The sequence below is a fragment of the Somniosus microcephalus genome, chromosome 1 (genome assembly GCF_052327205.1).
Source record: "Somniosus microcephalus isolate GS21.2 chromosome 1, FLI_Smic_1.0, whole genome shotgun sequence".
Lineage (NCBI taxonomy): Eukaryota > Metazoa > Chordata > Chondrichthyes > Squaliformes > Somniosidae > Somniosus > Somniosus microcephalus.
Window position 1 is genome coordinate 99281705 of NC_140987.1, and position 24513 is coordinate 99306217.

General features: G+C 42.9%; 1 protein-coding gene across 2 annotated transcripts in view; it reads right to left on the minus strand.

The window, feature by feature from the left end:
* Positions 1-24513, minus strand: part of dmrt1 (doublesex and mab-3 related transcription factor 1) — a 207216-nt gene that overhangs the window by 72396 nt on the left and 110307 nt on the right. The window contains exons 5-6 of one of the 2 annotated variants that reach the window (XM_085984320.1): positions 5783-5957; positions 1135-1194 (exon numbers count right to left, since the gene is read on the minus strand). In XM_085984320.1, the coding sequence (XP_085840446.1) occupies positions 1154-1194; positions 5783-5957 (216 nt within the window). In that variant the 3' untranslated portion in view covers positions 1135-1153. The remainder of the gene's footprint in view (positions 1-1134; positions 1195-5782; positions 5958-24513) is intronic. The other variant, XM_085984311.1, reaches the window with a different exon arrangement.

Consider the following 24513-nt stretch of genomic DNA (forward strand, 5'->3'; position numbering starts at 1 on the left):
GAAGTTGGAAATCTGCTGGCAGTGCCTTTTTCATTCTGGTCTGACACAAAGTACAATAGCAATGAATGAAAAAACACTGGCTATGTTTCAAAGTAAATGCAATTGCAAAAACAGTATTCTAATTTCCTGAAATAACTTAACCCAAAATAGCTGTCCTACTTACCTGCAAAATTTCTGCAGATATTGCACCAAATGCATTTTTGTTCGGGTGAATATAGACATTCATTACAGTCATTCATACATATACATATATATCACTTATTCCCATAACAGCACAAACAACTGTTCTACTCACACAGATTATTAGCTGCTTGTACAAGTATCAGAGTTGGGGAAAACCTGTAGTTAGTAAACAGACTCAAGGCCAGAATCAAGTAGGTGCCTGTAAACTACCTCTCAATCTCATTTATAAAGGCACTCAGCTGCAACATTAACTACTGCAATAGAGCGATTGAGCTTTAGTTTCCAGCCCTTTAATCTTCCAATTTGTGCTATATGGTGCAACATTTACTCTAGCACACACCTTATTGAAATGTAAAAATAATTGTCACCCATGTTATAATGAGGATCAAATTAATTCAACCAATTTGGGTCCAATCCATTTACTGTTTAGTTCTAAAGCACTTTCTTACAGCTAGGCTCTTCTTTCAGTGTAATAAACAGAGTTAAGAATTTGACTGGTACCTGAATGCTGCACAGATTAGTTACTGGTTAGTTTTCATACCACTACTTGGCTGAATGAGAAGGAAAGGGTGAGTTACAGAAAAGAAGCCGGCATAAACTTGCTAAGTGCCTTCCGCTGCAGTTGCTCTCGGCACGTTGCTACTGTACCAGTTTGGAGACAAGTAACCACAACCTTCTCTTCTCTTCTAGATCTGGAAGGTGTTGAAAGTTTTAGATGAAGTTAGGTAACCGTCGCCATTGATCTGGTTTTCCCATCTTCCCAAACTACATGCAGAAGTTGTGCATACAGTTACCTTCCCAAGAAATTCATCTGGTATTTTGCACATGTTTTAGATAAAGCCTATAGGCTAGGTTCATAAAAAAAGCCACAAATGAAATGATGAACAAAAACATTGACTGCACAAAACAGATACAAGAAGCTTTTATTTGTTATGTAGTCCCTGACATTACCTCTGGTGATGAAACCGTTTCAGGCTGAGAAGTCCTCACACTCGTATTCCTTTGGCGAATCTGGTAAGCAAACTAAACAGTGTTTGTACTGCTCATATAGTACTGCCAACATAATGTTTCCATTCCTTTACTAAAGTACTGGAACATTATATTTCTAGCAACAGTGATAACTGAGCGCTTTTAGAAGAGAAAATGTGATGAGATCACTTTGCTGATCACTATCAAGAAGCTTTACCTGCAGGGACTCAGAGGTTCCTGTCTCCAGAGACACTCCGCAGCTTGCACTGAGCAGCATTCCTGAAGGGAGGTAGGTCAGTGCTTCTGGATGTTGTCAATAGTGTCATCAGAGAGGATTCTGCTCTTGGTGCATTGATGTGAACAACTGTTTTAATCACTGCAGATTATTTATTTTTTCTGATGAATTTTAGTCCTCTTCGAGAAATGTTAGTGCTGGGGAATGGAAAACTTTCCCTTTTCAGTTACTCAATGTCAGCATAAAGGACTCCCAGGTCAGGCACAGCAACAACCAGCTGCACAGTAAAGCTCCCTTTACTTTGCTCCAATAAAGCGCCTTAATCCTAACCGCAGGAGAGCACTCCCTACTGCACCAGTGCAATATTTCCATTTCCCATACACTAGTCTCTCCGAGTAAGATTGCCAATTAGTGTCAAATTAGAAGCAATTTTGAGCTGTGGGTCCATGCCCACTTGGAAATGAGTTGAGACTGCCCAGATTCATTTCACATGGGATCCTTACAGCCAGCAGAGAGAAGAGATCTTCATCCCATCAGCCTGGGCTGATTCAAAGCCAGTGAAACAATAGTGTGCAAAGTTATTGTGTTCCCACCTCCCAGTGCAAGACAGGAGACTCTCAGTTCTAACAGTAAAGCTCTTTTTACATGCGTGCGTCTTCAATTAAATGAATGAAATCAAACTAGAAACATTGTTAAAGGGAATCTAAACAGCAGTATTAAAGTCCTCCCTTCTGTCACACAAATCGTCTTCTCCGCAATTAGATTTTGAGATTTTTTTTTTTTTTTTTAGCTGTTTTGCATTCCTCTGATATCTGTACCAAGTGCTCGCTGATCTAGTCCGTGACATGTTTTCTCCTGATGACGGTTGGCATCGAATGATGTAATTGATGTAACATCTAGAGGACTGAAATTCAGTGGGAGCCATCCTGGGGGCTGAACTTCCCACCTGCCCCTTGCCTGTGCGCTGACTTTGACCCATTTCCTGGGGGTCAGGAGCATTTAAGTATCTTGGGCAGGTGCCGGCACCTTTTCGCGCAGCTGCCCTGGCTTGAGTGGGGAGACAAATTGCTGCAGCGCCATGACATGGTCACCGCCCAGCACTGAAACGTTTTTTTCCTGAAGTGTCCCAAAATGTTGAATGCCAGTTTTGTTAATTCAGTCAATCACTCTACCAATTATTGTATTGCCAAAACCGGCCATTTAAAATTTACATCCCCGCCCCAGGCCCTTAGCAACGCTGGATGCCAGAGACACACCAGAAGGCTGCTGGTGACCATACTGTTTCCGATGAAGTAGTTTAGCACGGGGAAAACCGTACTTAAGGGTACTTGTGGCGGCAACAGCATGTTTCTTTAAAAATTGACGGAATTTCTTTTACGGCAAAAGGGAATACCTTGAAGAAAAAGTACCTTTTCCCCCCACTTAACAATGAATTTATTCCTTCCTTCCTGAAAGCACAGGCTCTTTTTGGGGTATAGTTCCAACGACACCAGCATCTCTCTGGCATTGCCCAAGGGTCTATTCCTCCAGCATGAGCCGAGACAATACTTTCAGACTATTTGACTGTGAATAACATCATAAATCCAATCCAGTCCCACTCCTCATATATATACACAGATATATATGCACCTTCCAGCAGAAGTTACTGGATAGCAATGAGGAGTGGAAACCAGGCTAATTTTTCCCATCCCTGGCCCAAGAACTCAGCCAAGCAGGGGAAAATTGTCACACCTAACTGTTGCTGCAGCTGAGATTAGCAAACTGAGCACAGACTGGGGATTAAGCCTTGGAACTTCTGGTCTGCATGATTTAGCGCTACACTCTGCCTTTATCCACTTAGTCATTTGGAAGGAGTCTAAGTTGTATCATTAGGTTGAACAGTGTTGATTCCTCCGCTAAAAGTGTAGAGCATAGCATCTGCAGGCTAAGTATATAATGCATGGCCGCAAAAATAAATTCTACACTCGAGGAGCACACAGTTAAAAGCAACTGACACACAGGCAAAGCAAGCTTGTGTACGCACATTTTCAAATGCAAGATTTAAAACTCAGAATCGTAACAAGCCGTGGCAAATTCTTTAATGACTGGAGAATTGTTCCATCTGCTAGGAACTAAATTGGATCAAGGTTTTTGTTTGCTGGATAATTTGTGGACTAATTCCTGGAACTCTGGCAGCACTGCGCTTAAATGCACTGGAACTATAAACATATTCTTCAAGGTGCTACTCCATTAACATCTCTGAGCACAGATTTACTGCACCGAATTGATGTTGAGCAAAATAATTGCCGCACGTTTGCAGAATGGCATTGTTGGAGTAGGAGGTCTACTAAAACTGTGGTTTTTCTCAAGGTGGAATGAAAAGTCTCCTCTTTGCTGGCTATAAAAATTCTAACAAGTTTTGGGCAGACTCAAGCCCAATATTTTGCCATAATTTAGTTCATGTGGCACTCACTCAGAGAGACTGTAAGAATGGCCGGTGCGGAGAGGACATCCACATACAGGAAACTTTCGGGTATCCGGCACGGACGGGACCGAGCTGGTGCCGGTCTATCAACAATGCCGGAGAATCGAGCGCTATAGTTAAAAGATACGGAGCTCAGCGCTGCATCTAAAGCAACAAACCCTGTTGCTTAGCTTCAAAACAATCAGCACAGCTTGCAAGCGTCTCTGTAGCTTAGCAACAGCTTCAGTTAGACGCTTGCACAGCCAGAAATGAGTTTAAAAAAAGTAACTAAAAGTAAAAAAAGTTATCTGAACCGACTCCTGAATTTTGCCGGTTAACCGACATTTCCGGTTATTTAGTGTCCGGTTAATCGAAAGTTTCCTGCATCATGGAGATTTGCAACAGAATCCCACACTTTAAAATCTGTCCGGCAAGGATTAAAAACTAATCTTTGAACACTGCCACTGAGTAAACGAAGATAAAATACTTATTACCTTCCCTCAGTTTCTCAGTCTCCTTACAACACCTCTCGCTCACTACGCTGACTTTCAGTCGTGTGCACTCACTCTATGTATATTGGTAGCCAATCTTGTTTTCTCCCTCATTTCTGAAGTAAATAAGTATTCCTCTAGCGGCAGGGAACAGATACCAAACGAGGCAACCACAGCCTGCAAGTTGCCTACCGAGGGAATCCCAAATTATCTCAAGGAATCGATGACAAAGGAATCCTAGTTGGAGCACTTGTGTCCCTCATACAAGGACTGCCACGGCTCAGTAGAATTCAGCTCCAAAACCTTTAACTTGAGATATTTAAAAAGGGCACTGTTGCTGATGTGCAGAGCAAGTGCACACTAATGAATTGACAATAGTATAGGTGCAAATTCTGGAGTGAGGGGAATGAAGGACAGAACAAGGAACAACGGGAGAGGGAAGAATGTTTTAAAAATTCCTAGCACCTATTTTTAATAATGGCCCTAAAATGAAACTGTGTACAAACACGTTTGTCTGAAACTTCTCTCTTCACTATTTTAGCAAAGACATGAATTACTTATTTTAACAAGTTAATGCCTGCCTTAAAATAGCAAGCACTCTAGATGTTTGCACTAAAAGAGTACCAATCAGAAAATTTACTCCACTGTCTGTTAAACATTTTAGAACTAGCTGCAAAAGAATATTTGTATTAAAACAAGATGTTGAACATTCAGTTCTGACAAAAATTCTGGTGAATCACACTTCACTTTCAGATGCTGACTGACCTATTCTGCATTTACAGAATTCTCTTTTTATATGAAAGATTTGCAGCATTCACTTTGTCTTTGAAGCTTAGTTTCAGATATGAGAAGGGTAAGCTGGTAAGTATTTTATCATTTCTATTTTTATTTTGTCGTGGATGTTCTTCCTTGGCTAACTGTGTTCTAATGTCATGTGTTGTGATGTAAACTAACTGAATAATAAACTACTTCTGGAACAATCATCAGGCATCATAATTGCAATGTTTTGATACTTTGTGCTTTAATTTTTCACAGTACAAAGGAAAAGAACATGCAAAAATGTCTAAAGCTACAAAGGAAGACAGGTTAAAAAATTGTACAAGGAGATGTGGGAAATGGAAAAAAGTCACACTGGTGCAGTGGGGAGTACACTTTTGAGGCTGTAGTCAATGTACATTCTTTGGGGAGAGTAGAGGGAAATTTACCCTTAATCTGACCTCTGCTATATATGATGTCGGGAGCGCTTGATGCTGACATTCAATTAAGAAAGGAAAAATGTTCTATTGCCCAGTTCTATTCACCTTGATGAACACGTAATTCATCCACTCCAAAAAAAGACTTTATGTGCACTGCACATAACTAGACTTTGAATGGAATGTATGCTGAGCAGATTCAGTAAAACATGCCTTATGTAACACACTGATACTTTAAAAGTTGAACTGGAAAAAAACTTCAACCTACCATTGGATTTTACATCAGAGAAAGAGGAACCATCTTCCAGAGTAAACAGCTGAGGAACACAAGCAGCTGTGCTTAGGCCCTGGCCCAGGTATGAGGCAGCAGAGTAGTAAGAATGCATCCTGTACTGAGGTGTCACATTGTGGCCTGAAAACCGGCTCTCTGGAGTTTTCATTTGCTGCAATAAAAAACAACACATTTTCCACTTATAAATCCTTTGTTCAGAACAATAGGCAGATGTTCGATAGCAAAATACTGCAGATGCTGGAAATCCGAAATAACAGCAGAAAATGCTGGAAAAACTCAGCAGGCCAGGCAACATCCGTGGAGAGAAATTAGAGTCGACGTTTCGGGTGAACCCTTTTTCAAAACTGGAAAGGAAATAAAATAGATCGAAGGCAGGGCTGCGATAGAACAAAAGAAGTAAAGAGACATTAAGAGGCAGATGTTGTTTGGTATTTTGTTCATTTATGGCTCATTACAAAAGTACGAGCCAACCTGCAGGGACAAACTGAGGTTTTAGACACATAATGGGGCGATGTTTTGCTCTGTTTGCTAATTTTAACAAAAAAAGAAATTCAGAGTATGAAATGGGAAAAGCTGCTTTATACTCGCATCTACTTTTACACTATAATTAGTGAATGGAGAAAAATATAGCTCATAGTGGATACACATCAGCATGCGAAGGTTTACAGAAAGCAAATGATTGAGGCGCTCCCCCTGTGGATCAGTATGTAAAAATATAGTTAGTAGGACATCTACTCTTGAGGCTGGAGTTAACACACGTTATTTGGGCAGAGTAATGGGAACTTTAACCTGTAGGTGACCTATGCTTTATATGAGCCCGCAAAGAACAAAAAGAGCCCAGGTTTCATTGGTGGTCACTGTTGAATTAGCTGATCTCAGGTGGGCAACAGTACAAGCACTACAATTTGTCTCAGTGTTGCTGGAAAGGAAATCAGTTATTGTTCAACGACTACCATTAGAAAGCCAGTATGTCAAGTGAGGACAGGACCAGGTTGGCTCTGATTCTCTCTTTAGCTGACGAGAACTCATTGACTAGTCACACATTTGAAGAATGGGCATTTGGTTGGGCTGTTGATACCCAAGGATCCACACCACCGAAAAAAAACAATGCATTCCAGAAAGCAGAAACATTTTTGGAGTAAAGATGGGGAAAGTAAATAATTCAAATGCAACACAAGCATGTGAATTATGTCACAGGTTTGTATTTAAAAATATACATTGGAGTCAATTCCTGAATGATTTAATAACTTAAAACTGGTTAATACAGCTCCTTTTATCCCCTCGGAGGTCAATAGGTTCTCAGCTGAATACATTTAGTTGTGCAATCCCTCGCAGTTTGGGGGAGAAATTCATTATCGCCCCATTTGGGGGTGATAACTTTTGAAAACTGGGAAACTTGGCGCCAGGCGCTAATGATTCCCAGCTTTTTCTAAATTCGGTTTGCGCTCCAGGAAGGAAGTGGTGCGCTAAATCAAGTGCTCCACTTCCTTCCTGGAGCGCTAAAGGACGCAGGCGGGGCAGTAGTGGTGCAGCGCTGTACAATGGGCTGTGCAGCGCTGCCACGTTCTGAGGCTCCTTCCCTCCCTTAAAAGGAAGGGCCATCGCTGCAGGTTCTGCATTGGGACCAGTTAGCTGGTCCCCGACGGTGACCGCGATCCGGCCCGATCAGCCCCATGCTCTCCAGCAGAGTGCCGGGCTGATCGATCGCGGCCCAGGAGAATTGAAAAAAAACTGAGAAAAAACATTTTAGAAATGTTCCTACTTACCTCGGCAACCTCCTGTTTAACTCCCGCCCCCAAAGCGCCCGGCCTCCCGAACAACACCTCCTGCAGCTGGCGGTGTTTTCGCCCGGAAATGCTGCAGGGGGCGGAACCAAAGTTCGGGTCTGGGGCACTACTGGGGTGATGCGCACAGCAAAGACGTCATGATCTCCGGGCGCAGGAGATCGTGGCGCAACGTGTTAACGCCGCCGCAAGCCTCCCGGCCAAGTTAGTGGGAGTCGTTTAGCTTGCCGCGCCCGGGCGATAAGTCATTAGCACCCTGTTATCAGCCCCTCCCCCGGGGGCGCTAACCCACCAAATTTCTCCCCCACTGTTTCTCAGCACTTATGCATAGCAATACTCTCATCAGGGATCTCTGTTTAAGGAAAAGACAGGTTGTGAGTCAGAAGGAGTGAATAGACAGATTAAATGATAGAAGACCAGAATGAGAAATAAAGAGAAAGAAATTGGGTGAGTAGCATGAAAATTAGAAATTAACCAAGAGAGTGAGAAGCGGGAATAAGAGCTTTGAAGGATCGATGGACATCTATGTCAAGGAAGCAGCTGGACTTGAGAGCGGTAACATGGTAGCAAAACAGCTTATCTAAATAAATAAAATGGGAAATATCCTGAAACAGAAATGTCTCCTTAAATGCACTGCCTGGTGTGGTAGTGACCAGGAAGGTCGCATGTTCGATCCCTGGTCTGTGCTAAGTTAGTTGATCTCAACCAGGGTTCTGGTGGGGACACTCCAAATGGCTTTCACATCCTTGGGGCAGGAAGGTGAAAAAGTAAATCTATAAGGGTTCACACGTTCCTGATCCTTATCCAGCTTTTTAACTGGGTTTGTCGGGTGCTGATCTTAGTGAGTCCAGAATTTTACTTTGGTCTTGCTACCACCTGCATGGAAACTGCACCTCGGGAGTGGAGACACTAACATAATGCATGGTGCAGTATAAAAACAAACTAGCATTTCCTTGCAAGTGAGACTAGCCATTCAGATCAATCTCAGACAAGCAGGTGTAAGAGGTTGTAAAAAGTAGAACAAATAGATTATCACTCCAGTCCCAATTTTTCTACAGTTATTAGAAAACATGCTTCAAAGCACCACAAGTTGACCAAGCATTACAGGGTCTGAGCAGTAGAAATACTAATTGATAAATATATAAGCAATATATTTCATGATTTATTAACTGAACAATATATTTGTATTTAATCCAGTGAATAACTGAACATGATACTTCACCTATTACCAAAAATAATAGATAATAGTTAAATCTACAAATTACCATTTCTCACTGGGTTTGTATTATATGGTTTCTGGTGTCACATTAATCACCACTAGAGCACATTAATAAACTTTAATACACAAGGCTAGTATTTTAAGAATTGGGGGGGCCAAAATACCTTACATTTAGGAAAAATATAAACAACAACTTCCATTTAAGTAGTGACGTTAACATACGAAAAAGTCCCAAAGCACTTCACAGAGGAAGAAAGAAATGGACATTGAGTTTGGAAGGGTAACCAAAAGCCAGAGATAGTTAATAAGGGTTTTAAAGACAGAGAAAGAGGCAGAGAGATGGAGGAGTTTAGGCAGGGAATTCCAGAGTAGGGCCGAAATAGCTGAAGGCTCTGTCGACAGTGGTAGAGCAAAGGGTATGAGAATACAAAGGTGACCAGATGTAGATGAACCAACGGGCAAAGGAGAGGAAGCCAGCACAGGCGCAAAGGCCTCCTTCTGTGCTGCAAAGTTCAATGATTTTAGGATTTATAATGGTGCTATGAGGATTCCTATCCCTCCAAAGGGCAGTAGCTACTTTTATTGCCCTCAATTTTTATACTACAGAGATCTTCCAAGTACCCACGGGAGGCAACACAAGTCAAACACTTTATTTGGCCGTTTGAGATCTGACCTTTTTATCTGTGCCAATGAAAAAAATAAGACAGTAAGATATATTAAAAGTGAATTATTCTTTGGTAGATTAGGAATGTAGGCAGATATGTAGAAAATGCAAATTCAACATGAGCAGTAGCATATTTTGGGGAAATACTAAGAGAACAGAAATATGGCGCAAAAGGTATAATTTTCAATGCAGTGGAGAAATGGGGATCTAGGGCTACAGATACACAGATTTTTAAAAGTGGGATTCCAAGTGGAAAAGGCATTGCATGGAAAAGCAAGGAGTTGATGATGAACTTGTACAAGACACTGGTTAATCCACCATTGCAGTCTTGTGCACAGTTCTGAGCATCTTATTAGAGACCGGATACTGACACCAGGGAAAAAGTGCAATATAGATTTAGTAGAATGATATCAGAGATGAGAGGATATAGTTATGCTTAAAGACGTATGAGGGATATAAAAAAATTGACAGGAGAGAATGTTAAAGGGATGTAAGGTAATTGTTCAAAAATATAAAAAGGCTTATAAAAAGGTTTGAGAAGGTAAATAGTGAAAGATTATTTCCACCAGTCACTGAATTGGTAACAAGTTTAGAATTGATACCAGAAGCATAAAGAGAGGTTAGAAGGCATTTTCTTTCATGTAAAGGCTTATGAGGATATTCAATGCTTGACCTCAAGTGGCTACTGAAGCCAAGTCAATTATGGTATTTAAAGGGAAATGAGATAAACACCCGAAGAAATATATTGGCCCATAATTTGCAGCCCCTATGGGCAGATCCAACGCATCCCCAGGAAAAGAGCATCGCGGGCGGAGAGTTGGGCTATTAGCCCAACTTCTGCCCAGCGAATGCCCATGAAATTCTTACGCCTGGTAAAAGACTAGTACGGCCTGCTTTTACCAGCGTTAGTTTTAAAAAACAGAAAAATATTTTTTTCTCAATCATTTAAAAAAACCTGTACAATAAGGTACGGTTACTTTTAGCCCCTTTAAAACATTTAAATTTATTTTTCAAAAAATTCGTTTTGTTTTAAATATTTAATAAAATGACATTTTAATTAATTTTAAATATGTAATTTTTTTAACATTTATTTGATGTGTTCATGTATTTTTTGGGATATTCCCATTCATGCTTATGGGGATTCCGTATGTACAGAATCTCCATAAGCATGAATGGGGAGCCACTTCTTTCATTCCTTTGGCCGGCCCACGTGATCCCAGGGGCGCTTGTGAACTGCATGCTCTCTGGGCCTCTACCCACGGGTATGCAGAGAGGCCCAGGACCGCGAGTCTCCGTACCTCCCGGACCACCAGGGACACAGGCATTTTATTGGCGGATTGGAGGCATTTCCCCGCGGGAAGCCTCCAACCACAAATTCAGGGCCAATAAAGTGTATGGGCAGGAAAATCAGATTACAGTAGATAGCTGCTAGCACGGGCAATGGCACATGCACAAGCTCAATGGGTTGAATTGCCTCATCTTGTGCTGAAATTTATGTAGTGTGTGTGTGTTTAGGAGTGACGTTTGCTATTTGTGAACTTTTCAATGTTGGTCATTTATGTAACATATTACTACTAAGTGCTTCACTACTTGAGAGAGCAGCATTGGTTGGTAATTGCACAGTGAACTAGCTAGCTGGAGAGGCCAATGAAGGGTAGTTAGTGGAAGCTGGTTATAACCAATGTTCCTGCTAAGGTGTGAGGCCGCACAGTAATCTCAAAGGTTCTGTGCAGGCCGCTCACCGATTTTTCCACTGTAAATACCGTGCATGCGCAGAAATTTAAAGGGACCGCTCGTTAAAAGAAACAGGCCGTGCAGAACAAAGCAGAGGGAACATCGGTCATAACTGCATCTTGTTTTGAATTTGCAGTTTTAGTCCAAAACTTCCACAGCAGGAATATGAGGACTCGAGAAAGGTACATTTGCCCTGTGTAACCAAGGTCCCCACAGCGGTTGCCACACATTTTGCCATGTGCTCAATGGCAAACGACACTGCAGAAAATCCATGACATCGATGACGTGGGAGACAGCAGTGGGTATCTATTGCACCACCCAGACCACATTCTGCTGTTGTGTACAAGGAAACAAATGATGCATCATTATAGTCCAGCTTTTGCATCAAAATCCATTTGAATGTAGACCCATTAAGGTCTATATCACCATACAACTCAGGGTCGCTCAGCATGCTGGATCTCTGCCTTTCATTGGTTCACTGATCCTGTGCTTCTTTGTGCTGGCTCATCAGATGGCCCTGTAACTGGTGCCACCATATCTGACACTTCAGTGGCTATTTGGACCGGCTTGCTTTCTGGCAGATCTGTCATTTGTGCGGGGAGGGTGGGCTGAGCTGGAAAGCTTTGTACTGAGAGGCAGCAGCCACGTCATACCTACTCCAACCACCTCCCTGTTGCTGGGCACTTCCTCAGCAAGTCCATTGATTTGCATGGGAGCAGATCACAGGGCCGCTGTGAAGGCAGTGAAGTGAGGCAGTGTGCCATGGCTCTCTCCACCCATACCCAGCATGTTAAAGCCAGAAAACACAGTCTATTGTAGATTGGAGCCTTGGAGCTTGTGACAGGTGGCGTGAGTGATGCAGGGCCCTGTGAGGTGCTGGACTTGACTCCAGTACTGGCAGCTGCAGCTGATTCTTGTGTGATGTCTATAGGAAAAATCAGGAACAAAGGTTAGAATGCTGGTTGGAAGACACACCTTCAAATGTAGCACGGCCCTTCGTTATTCAATGTTAAGTGTCTGGGGATGAGATAAGGCTTCAGCAAAAACACAAACAGGCAATAGTGAATCAGCAGCTCGCTTTACACCCTGCCCAAATTTCTTTTCTTAAACTAGATCTGCAGGTGTTCAGGATTTCTACTTATCTATTGCTCTGATAAGTAATAATTTAATTAAAATTGAAATCTTTCAATAAAACCATCTGAGAATTAGCTGTGAAAGGAAAGTTGGATTGTGTTAAAGTGGGGAAGTCAGTGTTGTACAGTATGTATGTGAAGGCCACCTGAGGAAATGAAATAGCTATAAGGGTGTACATGGCAATGCACGCAATTAAGTATAGTTATACAATTAGAGGTTATTTGTTTCATATTATTTCTTATGCTCATCTATGACAATATAAAATTATATAATGAACAGAAGCCAATGAAAGGCACAGATATAAGTATTTATGTAACTGCGATCAATAAGCAAATAAATAAAAAAGACTAGAGATGGCAGGGCAGGCTGTGTCGGGACTGAATTACGTGGGAGTCTGTGGACAGCGAGACTGTCCCGGATTCCCACATCTGCAGGAAATGTCTCTGCCTTCAGTCACTCCGGCTCAGAGTCATTGAGCTGGAGTGCGAGTTAGAGACTCTCTGAAACATAGGAGGAGGAGGAATTTCTGGATAGTTTTATCCAGAAAACAGTCACATCCAAGAGGAAAGCACTGGTTCAGGAAAGGGAGGGTGTGACTGTTCGGGAGCCAGGTAGTGAGGACTTAGGAGCGGTTGAGAAGGAGGTCCCGCAGACACTGGTCCTGTCCAACAGGTACGATGTACTCACTACCTGCGAAGACAAGGAGAAAGACTGCAGGGAGGACAGCCACAATGCAGACCAAGGCACCGTGGCCCAGAAGCCTAGCCAAGGGGGTGAAAGAGCTGAATAGAAGTGTGGTAGTAATGGGGATTGTATAATTAGAGGGATAGATAGCATCCTCTGCAGTCACTAACAAGACTCCCAAAGGATGTGTTGCCGACCAGGGAAAGGGATATCTTGTGGCGGCTGGAGTGGAATTTGAAAATGGAGGGGGAAAATACAGTTGTCATAGTCCATGTCAGAACAAACTACATAGGTAGGAACAAGGAGGAGGTCCTGCTGAGAGTATCAGGAGTTAGGAGCGAAATTAAAAAGCAGGACCTCGAGGGTAATAATCTCTGGATTATTGCCCGAGCCACATGCAAATTGTCATAGAAACAGTCAGATGAGGAGAATTAACACGATAACAAAATACTCCGGATGCTGGAATTCCGAAATAACAACAGAAAACGCTGGAACAACTCAGCAGGCCAGGGCAGCATCCGTGGAGAGAGAAACAGAGTTAACATTTCAGATCGATGACCTTTCGTCAGAACTGGAAAAAGACAGGAAATGGAAAGCAGGTTTAGGGCCTGGGAAAAGGGGGAGGCGATGAAAGAACAAAAGGGAAGGTCAGTGATAGGATAGAAAGCAGGAGAGATTAAGAGACATAGAGAGACATTAAGAGATATTCAAGGCGAGAGGAGGTGGTAATGAGACAGGTTAAGGAATAAAGGATGGCTCCAGATGGGGTGTGAATTACGCTGGCAGAATGAAGGACAGCTGCCATATGGGAGGGAAGAAAAAAAAGCCAAACAAGAATTGTGGATAAAAAAAATATATATATATATGTGATAGGGGCTGAGGTTATGATCTGAAATTGTTGAACTCCATGTTGAGTCCAGAGGGCTGTAGAGTGCCTAATCGAAAGATGAGGTGCTGTTCCTCGAGCTTACACTGAGCTTCTGTGGAACAATGCAAGAGGCCAAGGACGGTGAGGTCTGAGTGGGAATAGAGTGGAGAATTAAAGTGACAGGCGACCGGGGGCTCGGGGTCACCCTTACGGACTGAATGGAGATGTTCCGCAAAGCTGTCACCCAATCTGCGTTTCGTCTCCCCAATGTAGAAGAGACCACATCGTGAGCAGCAAATACAGTATACTAAATTGCAAGAAATACAAGTAAATCGCTGATTCACCTGGAAGGGGTGTTTGGGGCCCTGGACAGTGGGAAGGGGGGAGGTATAAGGGCATGTGTTGCATCTCCTGCGCTTGCACGGGAAGGTGCCTGGCGAAGGGGTGCTGGGGTGGTAGAGGAGTGGACTAGGGTGTCGCGGAGGAAGCGGTCCCTATGGAATGCTGAAGTGGGGGGGGTGAGGGGAAGATACGTTTGGTGGTGGGATCACGCTGGAGGTGGCGGAGGATGATCCGTTGAATGTGGAGGCTGGTGGGGTGAAAGGTGAGGACAAGGGGAACTCTTATCGTGGTTCCGATAGGGAGGGGCAGGGGTGAGGGCAGAAGTGCAGGAGATAGAACGGACACGGTCGAGGGCCGTGTCAACCACAGTAGAGGGGAATCCTCGGTTGAGGAAAAAGGAAGATATGTCGGAAGCACTGGTATGGAAGGTGGCATCGTCGGAGCAGATGTAGCGGAGACGGAGAAACTGGGAGAATGGAATAGAGTCCTACAGGAGGCGGGGTGGGAGGAAGTGTAGTCCAGGAAGCTGTGGGAGTCAGTGGGCTTGTAGTGAATGTTAGTCAATAACCTATCCCCAGAGATGGAGACAGAGAAGTCGAGGAAGGGAAGGGAAGAGTCGGAGATGGACCATGTGAAGATGAGGGAAGGGTGGAAATTGGAAGCAAAGTGAATGAAATTTTCTAGTTCAGGGCGAGAGCAGGAGACGGCACCGATACAGTCATCAATGTAAAAAGAGGTGACGGAGGGGACCTGAGTAGGACTGGAACAAAAGAGTGTTCCACATATCCCACGAAAAGGCAGGCATAGCTACGACCCATGCGGGTACCCATAGCAACACCTTTGATTTGGAGGAAATGAGTGGAGTCAAAGGAGAAGTTGTTCAATGTGAGAACAAGTTCAGCCAGGCGGAGGAGGGTGGTGGTGGATGGGGACTGGTTGGGCCTCTGTTCAAGGAAGAAGCGGAGCGCCCTCAGGCCATCCTGGTGGGGGATGGAGGTGTAGAGGGATTGTACGTCCAGTGAAAAGGAGGCGGTTGGGGCCAGGAAACTGGAAACTGTTAAAGTGGCAGAGGGCGTCCGAAGAGTCGCGGATGTAGGTGGGAAGAGACAAGGGGAGAAAAAATAGAGTTGAGATAGAAAGAGATAAGTTCCGTGGGGCAAGAACAGGCTGAAACGATGGGTCTCCAGGGCAGTCCTTTTTGTGGGTCTTGGGAAGGAGGTAGAAGCGGGCTGTGCGGGGTTGGGGAACTATGAGGTTAGCGGCCATGGAGGGAAGATCTCCAGAGATGTCAGTGACAGTCTTGGAAACGGTGGCTTGATGTTCGGTAGTGGGGTCATGGTCCAGGTGGAGGTAGGAGGTGTCGGAGAGTTGGCGTTCAGCTTCCGCTAGGTAGAGGTCGGTTCGCCAAACAATAACAGCACCACCCTTGTCAGCAGGTTTAATGACAATGTTGAGGTTGGATCTGAGAGAATGGAGTGCTGCAAGTTCAGAGGGAGGTAGTTTGGAGTATGGGGAGCAGAGAAATGGAGAAGGCCTATGTCACGGCGGCAGTTTGCAATGAAAAGATCTAGAGAGGGTAAGAGGCCAGGGGGAGGGGTCCAGGTAGAACGGGAATTCTGCAAGCGGGAGAAAGGGTCAGTCGTGCAGGGGGAAGACTCCTGGCCAAAGAAGTGGGCACGGAGGCGAAGGCAGTGGAAAAAGAGCTCAACATCGTGCCGAGTTTGAAATTTATTGAGGTGGGGACGTAAGGGGATGAAGCTCAGGTCTTTGCGGAGGACTGATTATTCGGGGTCAGAGAGGGGAAGGTCAGAAGGGATAGTGAAAACACGGCAGGGGGGGGCGAGATAGGGAGAAGGGGGGGTCAGAGGAAAGTGAAGGGGAAGAAGGTTCCTGACGGGCGTTGGTGTTCAAGAGTTGATGAAGCTTGCGATCCTTGACATCAGAAAGGAAGAAAAAAAGTTTTTTGTTGAAGTGTCGGATGAGTCGAAGAATGAAATGGAACTGTGGACCCGGACAGCTTTGAGATAGAGGGCGTCGAGGTCAAGAGTGTTCATGTGGCGCCGCATGGCGTTGAGCGTGGATCTCAAGATGCGGCGAGAGCAGTAGTTCGAGGAACGATAAATATCTTGGAAATATTTGTAATCCTGGGTGGATCCGAAACACGAAGGGTGGAAGTTTAGTTGGAATCCACGTGGAATAAGTCGGAACCGGAGACAGTTACTGAGGAAAGAGATGTGGCTGTGAAACCGAGTCTTGGCAGATACCTGATCAAACACGATCAAAATTAACACGTGGCTAAAGGGCTGCTATAGGAAAAAGGGGTTCCTTTTCATGGGACACTGGCATCAGTACTGGAACAGGAAGGAGCTGCACCGACGGGACGGGCTCCACCTGAACCGGGATGAGACCCGTTCCTAGCGGAAAGGGTAAATAGGGAGGTGGTAAAGGCTTTTAATTAGTAAGACGGGGGGGGGGGGCGGAGGAATCTACAAGAAATGAAACCAGCCTAAATATAAACAAAACAAGGAAGAATAAAGTAAGAGAGGACATTGATGACATGGGGGAAAAATTCAGTTGGTTTGCGCCTCCCGTTAGACATTTGCAGCAGTGCTAAAACACTACCGTCACGATCTCCTGCACCGGCAGATCGTGACGTCGGTCGAGTGCACAACGCCCCGGTAGCGCCCCAGACCGGATATTGAGTGGCGCCCCCCTGCCTTACCGCTAGCAACGACAGGTTGAGGGGAGCATTTTGCAGTCAGGAAGGGACTGGGGGAGCACTATTTAAAGGCGACCACTTCCTGCCTTTTTTTGTTGGTGACAGTTTTGCACTACGCACTCTGAGAGCGAGAGTGACTTCTGGAGAGATTCAACGATGTGTGAAGGAGTTTTGGGTACTGAGCAGCACTTTGCAGGTTCATTTTGATTTGCCCTTCCTTGTATCGATTTAGAAGAGACTGAGGGCTGCACTCTGAGCTCTTTCCCTGGGTCTCTCCATTGTTCTTTCCAGCAGATTTGATGTACAGGTCTCTCCAGGCCGAGATTCAAGGCCGCAATGAGCAGGATGTGGATGGAGAGCAAGATCAACCCTCCCCTTTAAGAACTGGCCGGCGCCATTGTGTCTGTGTTCGATTGCTGACTGACATCACATGAGCTTCGCCAGCGCTCTGAGGTAGTGCCTTGCTCCTCGGCCTTTGCGCCTTAAGACAGGTGTGTAGCGCCTGATTTAGCGCTCCAATCACCTCCAGGGGTGATAAAAGCCAAGTTTGCAGTCGGCGGCGATAATTAGCGCCAGGCGCTAATCTTTGCGCCTGGCCGATAATTGCGCCCCAAATGGGGCGATACTGAATTTCTCCTCCCATGAGTTTAAAAGGATGGTTAAAAATAAAGTGAGAGGAACTGCTATTAAAAGTGAGTTAAACTGTCTGTACAGCAATGCGCACAATGTCCGTAATAAAACAGGGGAGCTGGAGGCAATCATGCGTTGCAAGGAACCAGATAAAGTAGGGATTACTGAGACATGGCTACAGAAAAATCAGGACTTGGCATTAACCATCGCAGGTTATAACATATTTAGAAAAGATAGAGGGGGAAAAAGGGGAGGTGGAGCAGCTGTACTTATTAGGGATAACATAGTGGCAGTAGAAAAAAGTGGCACAGCTGTCAGCAAGACAAAAATAGAATCCAATTGGACAGAGATAAAAGATAATAAAGGATCAATCACTCTAATGGAGTAGTCTAGACCACCTAATAGTGAAAGGGAGTGGAGAAAGAAATATGCAAACAAATTAGGGAAATGAGTAAAAACAGAATAACAATCATGGGGAATTTCAACTACTCTGATATTAATTGACCAGAAGAGGGAGGTAGAGGTGAGAAGGGAATGGAGTTCCTACAACGTGTACAAGACTCCTTGCTAATCCAATATGTAAGAAGCCTAAGAGAGGATTCACTACTGGATCTAGTAATAGGGAATAAACCAGAGCAGATAAGTGAAGTAAAAGTAGGGGAACATCCAGGCAATAGTGACCATAATATAATACGCTTTAAAATAATAATTGAGAAGGACATAAGTATGACGAAGATTGGAGCTAATAGATTGGAGAAAAGCCGATTTTGAGGGGCTGAGAGTAGAACTTGGGAAGATAAAATGGACAACGATACTGGCAAACAATGATGTAGAACAGCAATGGGAAACATTTAAAACGGTGAGTCCAGGAAAAATATGTTCCACTAAAAAGCAAGAACAAGCTAAACATTAAATGAGACACGATGGATGAATAAAGACATAAGGCAAAAATTGAGATTAAGGAAAGACGCATACACTAAGTACATGGACAACAGGGGAGAGCATGACAAGAGAGAATACGAAGAGATTAGGAGAGAAGTAAAAAAAACAACTAGGAAGGCAAAAAGGAACTATGAAATTCAATTATCAAGGAACATTTTTAAAAATCGTAAAATATTTTACAGGCCCTTAAATAAAAAAAGGAAAATTGGGATGGGAATAGGGCCACTAAGGATAATATCACAGGCAACGATAGAGAGATGGCAGAAATATTAAATAATTACTTTGCTTCAGTATTTACCAGGGAGGCAGATCAGGTGGACATGATGTCAGATGATGAGATTAGAAATGAGGTATCTGCATTTAAAATAAAGAGAAATATTAAATAAACTAATCAAACTCAGAGGATAAAAGCCCTGGATTTCATCTGCTCATTTTAAAAGAATCGAGGGAAGAGATAGCAGAGACATTACGAGACATATTTAATAATTTGTTCGAAAAACAGGTAGTGCCAGAGGATTGACTGATAGCTAACGTAATACCTATAGTTAAAAAGGGAGATAGAACATGTCCAGGGAACTATAGACCATTCAGCTTAACATTGGTGGTAGGAAAACTAATAGAATCCCTATTAAAAGGAGAAAATAGAAGAACATCGAGAAACCAAAAATATAATAATAGTCAGCATGGATTTCAAAAGGGAAAGTCTTTCTTGATCAACCTCATTGAATTTTTTGAAGAGGTAACAGAGAGAGTAGACAAGGGTAATGCAGTAAATGTAATTTATCTAGATTTTCAAAAGGCCTTCAATAAGGTACCACATAACAGACTAATGAAGAAGGTCAGAGAATGCGGAGTCAGGGGACAAGTAGCAGAATGGGTAACTAGTTGGCTTCAAGACAGAAAGCCAAGAGATGGGGGGAAAGGGTAGCTGTTCAGAGTGGCAGAAGTTGGGAAGTGCTGTTCCACAAGCATCAGTGCTGGGACCACTGTTGTTCACGATTTATATTAACGATTTAGACTTTGTAATCAAAAACACAATTTCTAAATTTGCAGATGACACCAAATTTGGGGTGTGTGGGTGGGGAGATACTCAAAAAGGCATTAATAAACTTGCAGAAAGGGCATATAATTGGCTAATGAAATTCACACAGATAAATATGAGGTATTATATTTTGGTAAGAAAAATAGGGAGGTCATATTACTTGGAAAATACGAATCTAAATGGGGTAGAAGATCAGTAACCATCACAACACATAGAAACCTACAGGTGGTCCATGTCTTATATTAAACACTATGTAAATAAGTCGAAGCACACCATAAAAGACTGACAGGGATGTAAGGCAGCTCCATCATCAGATTATTCTTGACGCTAGAGAATTCAGCAGTAATGCATCTGGCTCAGTGGAAAATCACTACCCACTACCCCCATAATATGATAGAATTTTATTTTGAGTTTGAAAGTGATTTAGTTAAATCCGAAACTAGGGTCTGAAGTCTAAACAAAGCAAACTACGTAGGTCTGAGGGGCGAGTTGGCTAAGGTAGATTGGGAAAATACATTAAAAGGTATGGCAGTAGACAAGCAATGGCTAGTATTTAAAGAATACATAATTTACAACAAATATACATTCCTTTAAGGCACAAAAACCCCACAGGAAAAGTGGTCCAACCATGGCTAACAAGAGAAGTTAAAGATAGTATTAGATCAAAGGAAGAGGCTTATAATGTTGCCAAAAAATAGTAAGCCTGAGGATTTGGAGAAGTCAGCAAAGGAGGACCGAGAAATTGATAAAGGGAAAATAGAATATGAGTAAACTAGCGAGAGACATAAAAAGACTAAAAGCTTCTATAGGTATGTACAAAGGAAAAGATTAGCAAACGTAAATTATAATGGGGAATAAGGAAATGGCAGAGAAATTAAACAAATATTTTGGGCAGGATTTTCATTGGGCCGTGGAGGCGGGATTGGAGCTGTGTGGGGGGTTAAAATCTCGAAATCGGGGGGGGGGGCACGAACCCATCCCGCCCCCAACCCGCCTCCATGCCAGTTTCAAGGGAGGCGGATACCCGACCTGTGCTGGGACCCGCCTCCCCGAGGCGGGAAGAGGATTAGTGCCAATTAACTGCCTGTTAACAGGTAGTTAACAGGCAGTTTTTAGCCTAATCCCTATTTTTATTGCTGAAGTGTGGGATTCCCGACGGCTCCAAACCACGCCAAGTTAGCGATGCAGACCGTCGGGCTGAAGGGCTTGGACGGTTCAAGATATCCGGTGTTCAGGTGAGTGATGGGTGCATGAGTTCAGAGGTAAGTGTGTTTGGTGTGTGTAAAGTGTTTAAAGAAATTTTACTTACATTTACTTACCTTTACAGCCTTCCTTCCTTCAGGTCTCGGGAGTCCCTGATCTCACCGGCACAGAAAGCAGAATGGCCGCGAGCTGTCAACAGTTGCAGCATTCAGCTTTCTGTTCTGGAGATCTCTCTAAATCAGCCCGAGAGGAAGGAATTAACTTGGAGTACAGATTGTCAGTGTTTGACAGCTTCAAACAGCTGTCAAATGCTGATATTTCATCTGTATTTATACTCTCCCTGGACAGCGCCACCCGCAAGCCACTCAGTATTATTTCATAAGTCTTTCTTTCATGAATGACTGATTCATGTCACCGTGTTTGACAAATCTGTTAGAGATTTTTGAGGTTGTAACTAACAGAATAGATAAGGGGAACCAGTGGATGTGATGTATTTAGATTATCAGAAAGCATTCGATAAGGTGCCACACAAGAGGTTATTAAACAAAATTAGGGCTCATGGGATTGGGGGTAATATACTAGCATGGATTGAGGATTGGTTAACAGACAGAAAACAGAGAGTAGGAATAAACGGGTCATTTTCGGGTTGGCAGGCTGTAACTAGTGGGGTACTGCAAGGATCAGTGCTCGGGCCTCAGCTATTCACAATATATATCAATGATTTGGATGAGGGAACCAAATGTAGTATATCCAAGTTTGCTGATATACAAAGCTGGTGGTCTTTAAAATTATGAAAAGTTTTGATAGAGTAGATTTAGATAGTGTTTCCACTTTTGGAGAAGAACAAAACTAGAGGCCCTCAATATAAGTTAGTCACCAAGAAATCAAATAGGGAATTCAGAAGAACTTCTTTACCCAGAAAGAAAGACTTGCATTTATATAGCGCCTTTCACAACCACCAGATGCCTCAAAGCACGTTACAGCCAATTAAGTACTTTTTTGGAGTGTAGTCACTGTTGTAATGTGGGCAACACGGCAGCTAATTTGTGCACAGCAAGCTCCCACAAACAGCAATGTGATAATGACCAGATAATCTGTTTGTGATGTTGATTGAGGGATAAATATTGGCCAGGACACCGGGGATAATTTCCCTACTCTTCTTCAAAATAATGCCATGGGATCTTTTACGTCCACTTGAGAGAGCAGACGGGGCTGCGATTTAACGTCTCATCTGAAAGTGATGAGAATGTGGAACTCGCTACCATATGGAGTGGTTGAGGCAAATAGTATAGATGCATTTAAGAGGAGGCTAGATAAGCATATGAGGGAGAAGGAAATAGAGGGTTATGCTGATAAGAGTTAGATGAGAAAAATCAGGGGAAGGCTCAAGTGGAGCATAAATGCCGGAATGGACTGGTTGGGCCGATTGGCCTGTTTCTGTGCTGTATATCCTATGATGTGTGAGTGACACGCCTTTATTTGACACACCTTTATTTACATACCTACAGCAAGTTATGTATGCAAATTGATATCTTTGTGATAAGTGAGAGACATAAATGTAATTCTCTATTATTTATCTGCAGTGAGTGAAGAACACACTGTTTACTTGGTATTCAGTTTTTTGTTTATTTTTATCTATGGGCCATAGGAGATCCACAAGATATAAAACCAGAAGCGCAACAAAGCAGGCCAAAACTGATTTGAAGTGTAAAACAGAAATTTTCCCATTTGTGATTTTTAAAAAGCACAGATGAACAATGAAGGCAAGGAGGAATTCGGATTCTTTTTTGTAAAAGTTTTATACCTAGCACGGGGTTCTGATGGAGAGTTATACCTAAAATGTTAACGTATCTTTCTCTTTCAGATGCTGACCAGCTTGCTGTCCATTTCTAGCACATTGTTTTTATTGTAGGTGTCCATTTGCAGACATTATATCCCCTGCAGCCTTATCGCACACACTGTAATTTTTCTTCAAACTCATCATTCCAGTATTTCATTTCTTTGGTATCAAATCAGCATATGCTATAGTGATGTTAATCTCATTGTTTTTGTTAATCTATCAGTCTGAATAATGAAAAAAACATTCTATTTCATCAATAATCTTATACATTCAAGATTACTCATTTAATTACAAGGCTAGTGGCTTTCCTGTCAAAACATCACAGAATGCATAAAAGGGAAAACAAAGATGATAAAAAACATAAAACAATTTAAAATGCAGGCGGTAAGACAGTGTCACAAATTAAAATGCTATACACTCATGGCTGCACTCAAGTTGTAAAAATGATTTAAAGGTTTTCTTAAAATCTACATCATTCAGAGATCATTTTATTGGTTGGAATTGAATCCTGGAACTGAACAGCAAAATTGCAAAGATTTACTGAAATTTGTTTAAAGAGGAGTCTACAATCTAAATTAGAAAATTATCTTTATTGCAGTAAGCTGATGCTGACAACAATCTGGATAACCTAGTAGACAAACAAGGAGCAGCATTGTTACACACTGAAATTCTGTTTCCTGTTGGTCTAATCTATTTTCATATCTCTAAGAAGAATTACAAGAATTTTACAATAATCAAAAGGAAAGTGCTTTAACATTAGTTAATGGAATGCAACATTATTTGTAATAGAGCTAGAAACTCCTGGAAATTAGCTACAAATCACATAGCCTCTGAAAGAGAGATAGGTTACCAGGAGAAATGGTTGTGATGAGGGATCCCGTCCAAAGCTTTAACCTATCTTCTTTCAGATGCTGACTTTCTCCTGTGTTTCGAGTGTCAAAGTCAACCAACACATCTCCCCTTTTTAGTCGTTTCATATCATATTTTTCTAATGCTGCTTTCTCATTTATATTTCTTTTCTCTATCCCTTTCTACTTTTTTAGATCCTTTCTGTTAAATCTTGACCACATGTCACAAAAACATCTACATCTGGAACAAGACTAAGAGGTACAAATTGGATCCCGTTGCACCCGTTATAAGAGTGTAAAATGGACATGAGGGCCAATTTCGGGGATCAACGTACTGCTTCCAATGGTCGCCTGAAAGACGTCCGACCTGATATTGGGTTGGGCCATTTTTCAGGCACCCCAGTGGCTACCTAAAACAGGCGTTAGGCCCCTTACACATGTAAATAAGAAGACAAAGTGCAATGCAAGCAGAAGTGGGGCAGTGCAAAAGGACCACCCGCCTGACCCTATGTCAACCCTGCAAATAATTCTGGAATCAATATAAGTTGTGCAATGGAGGCAAGCTGCCGATGTGAAAAAGGCCCATCATTGGGAAGTCACCAGTTGGAAGTGGCAAGTCAGGTATTACTGCAGGATTTAAATGCCTACAGAAGCCTGCAGTAACATTTGTTCTATTACCCTACATCAGGAAACTTTACAAACCCTGGGAGAGAGGCCCTAGGAGGTTGGAGGTGGTAAAGTCACACAAATGCCCAGCCTTAACCCAATGCATGTGAGTTAATAAGCATGCATCATGCAGCTACACTGTGTTGCAAGGGTGTTTGGTGTGGGTGCTGTTTAAGTAGTAAGTGTGACAAGTGTGAACGTGGTAATTTGCAGCTTGAAGGAGTGCCTGCTTTTTTATGCCCATACATTATATGCACTGTTTTTTTCTCAATGCTTTGAATGGGGCAGCAGTACAGGTTTAAAAGGTTAAGAGGGAACAATGCGTAGCATACAAATTTGGCTCAGCTACTGGGTATAGGACACTTTTGGGTCACCTTACCTTTGCAAC